Source organism: Echinops telfairi, unplaced genomic scaffold (assembly GCF_000313985.2).
Source record: "Echinops telfairi isolate 266 unplaced genomic scaffold, ASM31398v2 ScPeMD7_18;HRSCAF=68, whole genome shotgun sequence".
In the NCBI taxonomy this organism is placed as follows: domain Eukaryota; kingdom Metazoa; phylum Chordata; class Mammalia; order Afrosoricida; family Tenrecidae; genus Echinops; species Echinops telfairi.
Window position 1 is genome coordinate 89667157 of NW_022103915.1, and position 11821 is coordinate 89678977.

General features: G+C 43.2%; 1 protein-coding gene across 1 annotated transcript in view; it reads right to left on the reverse strand.

Annotated features, from left to right (window-relative positions):
- RYR3 (ryanodine receptor 3) overlaps positions 1-11821 on the reverse strand; it is a 437519-nt gene that overhangs the window by 185670 nt on the left and 240028 nt on the right. Inside the window, exons 39-40 of the mRNA XM_013007256.3 lie at positions 5562-5664; positions 4640-4777 (exon numbers count right to left, since the gene is read on the reverse strand). Coding sequence (XP_012862710.2) covers positions 4640-4777; positions 5562-5664 — 241 coding nt within the window. The remainder of the gene's footprint in view (positions 1-4639; positions 4778-5561; positions 5665-11821) is intronic.

Consider the following 11821-nt stretch of genomic DNA (forward strand, 5'->3'; position numbering starts at 1 on the left):
GGCAAGTTGGTTAACCATTCCTCAAGTTTTCTCTTCACCTGTCAGCCCCGAGAAGAGGGACCCATATCCCGGAGACAACCCACGTGCGGGCAACCGGACACCCAGGCCCACTCGGACCGTTTCCTTCATTTCAGGACCCAGGATGAAACACAAGCTCCAACCTCTCAAAGGTGTACTTGCTGAAGGGAAATGCCACAGGGTGGAGACATGGAGCCGAATCTTGAGGGGGTCTCTGAGGTATTCCATCTTTGGTCTCTCTGTCTGAGGCCCAAGGTAACAGTGAGGTAGGGTGGGGGCATTAAGGATTCTTGGAGCCAAGACCCCATTCTTAGAGTTAGAGAGATGCCCAAGAGCCTGGTGGCAAGGGATTTCATCTGACTACAATTACCCTCCGCAAAATGTCAACTTGAAGGACCTCGGCTCAGGACACACAGGCAGTCTCTGGATCACAAAACGTGGACAAATTATCTTTCGGTGTTATGCAAATTTGCCTTTACTTTGAAACACGTGAACGGTCCTGGAGGTATAGTGGTTAAAGCACTTTGCTGTTAAGCAAAAGGTTGGTGGTTCGAACCCACCTAACGCACCATGGGAGAACGATGTGGCAGTTGGCTTCCATAACCACCGGCAGCCTGGAACCCCTATGGGACTGTTCAACTGTATCCTAGAGGTCACTATGGGCAAGAGACCACGCAACGGTGGTGGGTTTTTGATGGAAAGAAACCGATGGCCACTGGAACACATTCTTCATCAGAATCCCCTTCCCCTGCTGCGTGTGCTGCTTTTCCCTCATCCCAGCCTTGAACTCCAGTAAAGACCACAGTACGCATCTCGGCTGACTTTTCTACAGGCTTAACATAAAGAGACACTTAAGAACAGATCTCGCTCATAACCTGGGGGCTGCCTGTCCATTCTCCCTGACCAGGAAGATGCATCTACTTTCAAGGTAGACTTTCTGTAACTAACACGTGAGACACACAGGCGAGCGCAAGTCTATTTTTAGTTTTCCTCTGGCAGAAACCACAAAGGGAGCCTAAACTCACTTCTCCGTGGCTTTGGAATCCTGCAGGCACGTCCAAAGTCATCAAAGACCCAGCCTTTCTGTGTTGATGGACAGGACCCACCAAGGGCTGCCAATGCAGCTGCGGCCGAGTACCCCGCACACGCTTCCAGAAGCTTCAGCCCTTTTGATGCCAAATGGTGCAGATTCCTCCACATCAGAGATACTTGGACAAAGATGAAAGGTCACTAGAAAGGGCACTAAAGATGCATGACCCCCAAAGTAGTGTTTTCAGACAAACTGATCATCTCTTGACAGTATATTGCTTTAGTCCATGATTTGAAATCGTGTTCTAAGATGGATAAGGACAGGGAACAAGATAAAAGACAAAGGTATGAAGCCTGGGAAGTAGCTTCTTTTGTAGGTGAATTTGCTGAAGCTGTACTAAGTAGCAGAATGATTGTGTGCAATTGTCACACAATCTTCCTCTTCAAGTGTTAATATCAGAGATAGTCACTGTTCCGCAGAACAAATGAGGATGATCTTGTTTCAACATGGGTCGAAATGACAGGAGTCACCTATACTGTAAGTATTAGAGAAATAAATTTGGACAAGGTTTGGCATTGTTGAAACAGAAGGTCAAAAACCTGTAGGATGTTGCATTATCAAAAATCAAAGGCAAAGATCCCTAAACTGACAACCTATTTCACTTACACCCCATTAAAATATTATTTTAATGTCTCACCTAGGTACTTTCAATGCCAAGGAACCACAAACAAACAACGAGACGAAAGAAAGAGAAACAACAGAAATCTAGTTAAAGGCAATTTTAATATGCAGATAGTTAGCAGACTCACGAAGCAAGTAATTTCTGAAGTCCCTGAAAATAAGTTCCTTTAGTCAAAAGTGGGAAATGCAAGTCAAAACAACCACGAGATACCGTCTGACACCCACAACTATAGGCCAACTAAAAAAAAAATCTGAGAACAACAAATGCTCTGAGGGTGTGGTGAGGTCGAAACGCTTATTCACTGTTGATGGGCTTGTAAATATCTACAGCCACGTGGAAAACAACCTGGCGATGCCTCAAATAGACGGCAACTGAAATACCATATGGCCCAGCAATACCTTTACCGAACATATACCCCAAAGAAATCAACAGATCACCAACAGATGTAGGCTCTCCCACATTCATTGTAGCACACTTCATACTAGCAAGAAGTTGGAAACAGCCTGAATTCCCTTCAGAAGATTGGACTAAAAACACTCAGGTACATACACACGATGGGATACTCTGCATCCCTCAAACAGAGCAATGAGTCTATGGAACACCTCAAGACAGGAAGGGATCTGGAAGACATTATGCTGAGTGAAGTTAGTCAATCACAAATGGACACATACTGTGTGAGTCCACTATGGCAGGAACAAGCAGCAAACAGCCACAAGCCCAGGGTTGTAGGGTGTGCAGCCTGCTGGCTGGGGGTGACTACGCAGCCTGGTAGAGAGCTTGACTGGTGCCAATGAACCACACACGCTCCGCTCTATGTAAGTATTTTCAAGGTCACTTGGTCGAAGAGCCCCTCACGTCAGCTGGGATCAAATGGTCAAGGGAGGGGAAGGGGATGATGTCTACTGAGTGGCCACCATGTAAACCTATGATGAGGTCCCCTGGACAGGTAGACAACCCTATCAGAGGGATGAGGGATACTGATGGGGAAAACAATGCGGCGGAGGGGAAAGGGTGCAGACATGTCTGGGGGAACACAAATGCATGTCTCTTGATAGAGAAAGTGGGAGGACCGACCCCAGTCGGGAGGAAGAATGATTGAAAATGCTTTTGGAAAGGGGGAGTGTCCCTGGTGGCATGCACTGGATGGGCCACATGGATCCCGGCTTCTAGGAGTGTCCTGGGGAGCGAGGTGGGTGCCTTGGAACATTGGGGCATTGAATCCTGGATCACCAAGGCATACGGCATGCTCCAGAGGCTGCGTCAGTGTGTGCTGAGGAAACTCCATTGGATGAACTAGATTCTACCTCAGACACACTTGTAACCTGAGGACTTGAGTTGGAAAACACGGCATTTGAGGAAGTGGAAGACAGCTGTACCAAGATTGGTGAACTGGTGGTAGGCAGACAAACATGGTCTTGCTACATCAATGCCCTATAAGCTGTTTTAAGATAGATATTACTCCGGCAAACCTGTGGCTGACATTCTCAGTGATTATTATTGTATAATTTCCCTGATAACCCCCATTGTTTGTGTGGATAGCATCCAGCCACGAAAGGATTGACTGTACAAGTGAATAATTCAGGTACTGTGATATGGAGTTAGCCCACACTGGCCCAATATCCCTCTCTCAATAGGGTTTCTAAAAGTTAGTACCAGGGGCTAATCAAAGACAATATGAGTGGAAGATTGTTATGCTTCAGAGGGATGATTGAAAGATTCTTTACAATAAATTAACCAGGAGATTTTGAAAGGGAGCCAAAGTCAGATTAAAAAAAAAAAAATCCAGGAATGGGTTTTGGGGTCCCACTACATCTGAGCTCCAATTTAAGAACAATTAGTTCTTACATCATGGCCCTGCTCCATATTCGCCCTCAGGAAAGGAACACAGATGATAAGGGTGCTATAGCATAGTGTGGTGAAGAAATTAGATGGTGCCCGGCTATGAGATAAATTAGCACCTGAGGTCTGAAAGGTTTGTCTCCAAACAAGCAGCCATCTAAGTGAGATGCCAACCAAGTCCCTATGGAAGAATCACACCACCACCAGTCACCGGAGGATTGTAAATCATATAATCCTGAATTGAAGGAGGGAATAGTGTCAGAGCTGAAAGTGTGAGAATCCAATTTGAATAAGGCTATAGATGGCAATGGGAGTCTAAGACACATGTGTGGGAATTACAAAGGAAATAAGCCTCAGGTGATCTCCCTCTATCCATAATTGAGGGATGGGAGGAGAGCGATTACTAAACAGAGTGCATTAGAGAGATGAATAAACCTGATGAACAGTTAAAACCCTGTCAGTTGATTCCTCCTCAGATGCATGCTGGACCTGATCTGTTTTTCAATATTGTCTGTATTTTTTTGTTTTGTTTGTTCATATTAGGGTTTATCTCAGACGTGTTATGCCATTTGGTGTCAACCTCTTGAATTTGTGGTACCTGTTTTTCTATTTTTTGGTGTATGAAACTCAGGATTGATGAACCTATAGGGATAGCAAGTAGAATAAAGGTTTGGGGTCTTTTTTGGGGGGGGCAGGGTACAGTGGTGGTGGTGTAAAAAGGAGATGATGTCAAAGAGTTCAGGAAGGAAAAGAATGCTTGAAAACTGTGGTAGCAAATGTACAATTCGGCTTGATGTGATTGAAGTATGGAATGATAAATGTATTAACTCCCAATTTAAAAATATATATGTAAAAATAAATAAATAAATAAAAGATCAGCTACCAAAAAAGAAATAAGCTTAACTATAAAATCGTAAGTACCACCAATCACAACATTACTACTCAGATGTTTCCTTTGAAACTAAGCAGCCCAGTATTTATCATGTAGTAGTTTTCAGATAACCAATGGCCTAATGCATTCTGGGAAAGCACCGTGTTGGGGTACTAGTGTGAGAGGTACCACCACTTACTAGGGGATCTGTGCTCTTCCTCGGTGGGCTCCTTCTTCTCTGGCTTGGATAGGCCTTTGATTTTATGCACCAAGGCCCAGAGTTTTCCTGTCCAGGAGGTGTCCTCCTCCTCCTCCTCTTCTTCCTCCAGGGGAACTCCTGTTAAGACACAGATCAGAATAAAAGCGCTGAAGAGTCCAGGATACATGAAACCTCTATGTGGCACAAAGAACTCCAGCAGATGGCTGCTTTCCACTCTCTTCCTAAAGATACAATATTCAGTCTCCTATAGACATTTGCCTACAAAATACCCCTTGGCAAGTTTTCACGAAATTTAGATTCCTGTGCACAAGAACATCAAGTCATTTCAATCTCAAAGCTTAACTTCTTTAACCTGTAGAAACGCAGGCTCTGGAATCAACAGAAATACTTAACATTCAATTTTTTCAAATGAAAAGGTAATTGTTAGACATCAAATGGAGGACAAGTGGTGCGAATGCTCATAATCACTTTAAAAGTCCTCGTATTTCTCAAAACTGGACTTCTGGCTTAGAATCCTGAAGGGCAGAAGTTAAAATATCGTTAGCATTGAATAGCAGAAAAGCTTAAGGGATCCGTGTCTTGCCTCAGCTGGGAGCAGAGCGTCTAAGCCACTCAACTCAAAGTAAACTGAGCAAGACTTACAGAGATGAGTGAGTTCGTGTTATCAGGGACCGATTCCCTTCTCTCGATCTCAGCGAGGTCTCGGTGGTGGAAGGCATTTCAGTCGAATATTCTGTGAGGGACACATCCTATAGCTCCTTTGTAAGTAGTTTGCACAGACTTGTTCTTGAACAATTAGCGTTCTAGCTATTTCAAATAAAATGTAACGCTCTTAACTCTTCTAATGAAGGAATTACAAATCAACTGTTTTGGGGGGGACATTTTTCTCTTGGAAGCTCACCACAGTGAAGGAGAAGATCCTCATGAAACTCGTAGAGTTCTTCCCGGATCTCATCTGGGCAGGGGCAGGTCTCGCCTAGTTGAAAGTTGACAAGCATGTTGATCTTGGAAGGACAAAAAAGAACGGTGTCATTGATTGAATTGTGTCTCCCAAAACATGGGTCAATTTGATGAGGTCATGTTTCTTGGCATTTGGTAATTATTTTCCACTTTATGATGTGATGCAATTACTTTATAGGTTCTAAATCCTAATGTCTTGGATGCTCATGGGCAGCATTAGAAGCAGTCAATCAATCAGAACACAATTTACAGGACTACATTGTATCTTCAGTTGACCTCTTCTGAGATATAAGACAAGCAAGCAGAAATTCTCGGGACCTCCTACCACCAACCAAGAGGAGTTGGGCGTTAGTACATCCATTAGACTAGGGTCCCTTCATCAGACACTTTATAGACCCAGGAGAAAACTGAGACACAGACACCTCACAATCTCCCAGGGAGTCAGAGCCCAAAGACACTGAAAGGAGAGAAAGACCCTCACCCACTCCCCCTGCCGAGCCAACACAGAGAGAAGCTTCTCCCTGGAGCTTGCCCCTGCATTCAGACTTCTATCATCCTACTCTATGAGAGCACACACTTTGGTTTCTTACAGTTATCCACCAGTAACCTTTCCAATACAGCAGCCCGAGGTAAGAAAGACAAATGGCTAGTTGGTTCTCTGTTTGGTCAAGAGAATTCCAAGGTCTTCCTTAGTCAGACACTGTTCTCAAATTTTATTTTAAAGATTCTTGAAAAGATGGTCAAGATTTAACAGTAGCATCCAAGGTTCTCTAGTTAAAAACATTTCCTTAATTGTATGTTAATTTGGAGAAAACAAAGAAGAAAAGGGTACTGTAATCTTAAAGATAAGCACCATTAATATTTTAGTATCTTCCAGCCTTTATATGTACACAGACATACTCTAGACATGATTTTTAAAAGCAGATCTTTCTATTTCACAATCCACTTTGAGTATTTTCTTATTTTGTTTATAATAGCTGCATTGCATTTCATCATATGGATACATAATAATTTATGTAAAGAATTATGCAACATTAATTCCGCTACGGTACATTTAAGTTGTTGCCTTTTTAAAAATCATTACAGTTGGTTTGAACTTCCTATTACAGAATCTTTGTTCACATCACTGATGATTGTCTTAGGAAAATGCCTAGAAGTGAAATGATTGGATCAAAGAGTTTGTACAGTTAATGGCTTTTGATATAAACTGCCCTCTAGAAAGCTCATAACAATTTGCATTATGAAATTTATGTAAGAGTGTGCATAGCTTCACCATCTCCATTACAGTAATGAGAGTTAACACATTTTCAAGTATCTTCCAGTTTAATAGGTGAAAAATATCATCTTGCCATTGCTTTAATTTGCATTTAATTGGTGAAGTTGAATTTTGTTTTTCCACACATTAAGGACCATTTTTATTTTATAAATCTCCTGTCAATGTTGTTTCCCTATATTTCTACAGGGTAATTACCTTTTAAAAATTACCTGGTGAGTGCTTTGTATACCTCTAGATTATCAATATGTTAAATATGCACTATAAATACATTTCACAGCTTTCAATGACCTTGTAATTTTAGTTGTCTCCCTCACCTGCTCCCAAGCCCCCAGGTGTGCAGGGTTTTTTGCTTTGTCAGCATCTATCATTCTTTTCCTTGTTTGTTGCTTGTGTGTCATGGACCCTCTAACAGCCTAGCGAATGCTATGGACTGCTCCCCAGACTGATGTTTTAAGTATACAGATAAAAATAAATAGGATTGTAAAGGGAAACAATTACGTTGAGATACAGTTCAAAAACTTAACAGATTTATGATGTGGGGTATTCACTGCGGCGCAGGGTCATTGAATTGGAATCAACTCCATGGCAGTGGGTTTGATGTGGCTTGTGAACAGCGTATGTACGTCCTTAATTTATTGGGTAGGGGATCTCGTGGCATCTGCACCGTGACTCTAAAGCACTGCTGAATAGACACGGCAATTCAACGTCCTACAAACATTCTACTATGATAAGGATAGAATGTGTGATTCCGCTTAGTGACAAAGTCCGGTGTTTTGCTATTGCCGACATTAATTACTGAAGGAGAGACTAACTACCAAGTTAATGAAAATCTGGTGAAACTAAGCAGTCACTACTTTCCTGTCCACCTTTCTGGACCTCTGAATCCTTTACACGAACCCACAACCCCAGACAAATCAGTGTTAGCAGGGACGGGAGAAGCAATGATTGACAATATTGTGTCTATTGCTTTCTTAGGCAGGATAACCCAATACCAGACAAAAGGAGTGTTCAGTACTTTCAGGGTGCAAAAAAATGTATAATCTCTTTTATTAAACCATGAATGTTGTTAACATTGTTAAAGCAAACAGTCTCGTTGCTATTGAGTTGACTCGCTCTATGGTGACCCTCTGTGTGTGGAGCAGAATTGTGCTACATATGGTTTCCAAGCCTGTGACCATTTGGAAACAGATGGTCACAGGACTTTCTTTCAAGGTGCCTCTGGGTGGCCTTGAAGGGCCTACCTATTGGTTAGTAGTTGAGCATGTAAACCATTTGCACCACCAAAGGGCACTAATGATGTAAGGAAGCACCTTACTCCGAGTGCCTACTACAAGTCATTCTTTGGAAGTAGGCAGAATTATTGGTTGGAAGGGTAGGTGTAATTTTGTCTCCATGCTACCTTACGGTGATTACATGAACAACATATAACGAATGACAGGTTGTTTCTAAATAAAAAATAAGATCCACAGGTTTGTTTTTAGAACCTAAAACTAATTTTGTTACAAAAAGAGTTTTTCTTTCTTTTGTCGAACACCTAGGAAGCAGTGGGCACCCAGCCTGCAGGTAAAACCCTTTCAACGAAGTCCTTTCAGAAGAGAACGGCTCACTAACTATACTTGGCTTGCTTTCTGACTACCATGGGGTTGATCTTAGTCTTGCCTTCCTTTCTACTTCCCTAAACCCTCCAAGTGTTTGCCCTTCCCCGCCCCCTGAATACTCCATGATATAGGACTAGAAGCCCCTATCTTCTCAAAAGACGTCGAAGGATGAAACAGTCATGTAACTTTTGAAAACTCTAATGGTCATAGCCAATTGTCCAATGGATTTTGAGCAGTTTCACTCTGAAATGGCCCTCAGCCCCCCACCCCCCATTGCCTTCATTGGTGTTAAACCTTTACTCATGTAGTGAAACCATGGGTAGGGCTCCTTCTAGAAGGAGGGGTTGCTCATGGCAGGCTGAGTTGTGAAGTTAACATTCACTCTCTCCTTCCATTCCTGGGCCAGTAGCAGCATCTGGATACTTGTTGAAAAATATACATCCAGAGCCTCACCCTACAACAATGAATTAGAAACTCCAGGGGACATCTGTGTCTCATTCAACCTTTCATGTGATGCTAATGTCTGCTCAAGCGTGAGAGTCATTAAAACCAAAGTCCTTGAGTTGTAGACTTCTGAGATGAGTTTGAAGTGACTGATCCAAGGGTTGCTTGAAAGATTTAATGGGTAAGCGAATGGAAGAGGAAGAGCTATGCAGGAGGGTGGGCAAGGGACACAGACATGTCCATGAGGAAGTAGGGATAAACTGAGTCCAAGAGGATTTCAGGAGATGCCAGAAAACACGTTATCATCTCCCACACCAGGTTACTGACAGGTTATAGCACATGGTTTGAGGCAAATGCAAACATTCCTAATACCAGCATTGCTCTTAACCAGTTCATGCCAAGTTGCTTTTGGCACACGATGGTGGCTCCATATGAGCAGAGTGGAACTGCTCCCCGGGGTCTCCTGGCAGCTCTCCAGGCCGGCCTTCCATGGTGCCTCTGGGTGAGTTAGAAGCACCAATTTTTGGGTTAGAGTTGAGGGCTTAACTGTTCGTTGAACATGTGTACTAAGTGACAGGTTTAGAGCTTAAATTCTAAAGCACTTGGTTTGTGGGCCGTTGTGGTCTACAGTGGGAGTCCTAGTTCCATTTTGAGTCTTGAAATACGTTTTCCCTGACTATTGAAACCAACAATGTGGTTAATACTTAGACAGCTTTCAAGCAAGCCTAGGGAGGGTCCCTCAAATAGAGAGTGTTTGATAGTACATTCTCCCTTCTGATAAGCCTGGGAGGGGTCATTTTATTCTCAGGCTTGCCCAGAGAACTGGGGGATCCTTAAAGATTTACCAACAAAAGCTGCATGGTGTCTAAAAGTTGTGGACAAGGTCACTCTGAGTCAGGAAAACATGGTTATGAGTCATACCCTGACCACTATTACCACGCAGTCAAGTGGTTGAAGCCCTAGAACTAATCATGTGAGTTGTTTAAACCTGAAATTTTGTACATATACGAATCATGGTCCTTCTCTACTTTCCCAGGAACTCAACCTGTGACAATGATTAATTGATCTGCCACCAATCATGTCCTCGTGTTTTTTTTTAACCCCCTAATCATATGCAGGGAACTGCACAGCAATGCATCATGGAACTCCAGGTTGGTCTCTGTACTGGGTACATGCTTATGGCTTCCGTCACTTCAGGATGATAGTCTCTGTCCTGTTTACAGCAGGCAAAAGGCTGCAGGGGTCATACCATTTCCTCAAAGACTTCATAAAAGGGTCTACAGAGAATATGTCTCTCACAAGGCATCTCCCTATCTAATCCACTAGCTATACTACATAAGAAAGATGAGGCTCGCTGGCCCTGTAAAGACATATAGTCTTAGAAACCCGCAAGAAGAGTTCTGTAGGTTTGCTCTGAGTCAGAATCCACTAAATGGCAAGGCGTTGGGGTTTGAGCTTGGTATAGCCTCTGTTTGAATTTAGGGCCTTTTTCTCCTTAGCACTCTCCATAAAGGATCACCTCAGGACACCCTCACAAGAACCTCGGGAGGGAGAGACAAACTTTATCCACATCTTACGGATGAAGGGATGGAGTCTTAAGAGAGGTGATGTGTTCATGACCGTACACATCCAGTGAGAGGGAGGTAGAATGCGAGCCCCGCAGTCGAAAGAAAGGCTGTCATGCTAATCATGAAGTCATCCTGCCTTCCCATCTCATTCATAAACAAAAGAGAGATTCAGAAAGTTCCCAGTAAAATAAGGGCGATGACATTCACAAACTGTTGCCAGGGCAGCCTGACAGTCAGTATTTGTGAAGTCTTCAAGCATCATTCTTTGAAGATGACCCTGGTAACCACACATTCACTGTTTCTTCCTCGGCTCCACATAACAAATGATCTACTCTCATCAATCTAAAGGCTCTATTTTGCTACTAGCAAAGAGGGTAAGTTTGCTTGCTCTTTCAGTATGGCCAGTATCATGTGACTCTTAAAAGCCAAGATGTGTGCTTCATTTTTAGGTCAACATATGTTATCAATAGCTATAAACTAGGAAAGTAATTGGAGCGATTTGTGGTAGTCTATTAATATAACATGGTGACATGGTGGTGATGGTGATGACAACAATGTACAGATGGGCTGTTTATGAAATCTGTGTAACATGCAAAGATTTGGTTGCAGAGACAGAAAAGTCACGTCCTCTCAGAGCTATTTTCTCTTCCGAGCTCTTAGGAAGCAGTGGTCCACCAGCCTGCCGGGGTCAGTGAGCGGCAGGATTAAATACAAACTTACTCTAAAAAGGTCCCTGCTGGCATAATAGGAGCTCTAGTCGTTCCTCAGGAGATGAGGCTTTCGGCTCCCAGGAAGATTTACAGCCTCAGAAACTCAAAAGGCTCTCCTCACTATGAGTCAGAATTGACCGGCTCACATTGGATTTGGTTTTGGTTATTATTTTGTAAGCTTCAGAATTGGCTCACTAGGATCCTTTATTCTTTTCAAACAGCCTCCCCAATGGGTCAAGTTGACTGCCAAGTAGGGGAGTGTGGAATGTAAGTGTAAAAGTTCACAAAGAGGGCTCACATGCAGAATTCTGTTCTATGTGGTCCACGGGGTGCGGGGTGGCTTGGTGAGAGGGTCAGCGACAAGGACACATTGGATGAAGATGGTTGTTCAATAACTCTTACAAGTCTGGGCACATTCTGTTGACTGCTGAGTAAAAGAGGTAGTGACTTTTGCACAGGCTGGGCAGAATTGCTTCGAGGTGATGGATCCTTGCAGAGGTGAAAATTGAATCCTAGACACTAATGTGGTCTTTGGCTCACTGATAGGGAGAAAGGTAGGTGGGTGAGGAAGGAAGTCCTGCCCTTTGTGTAACTTAGAAAGGGCA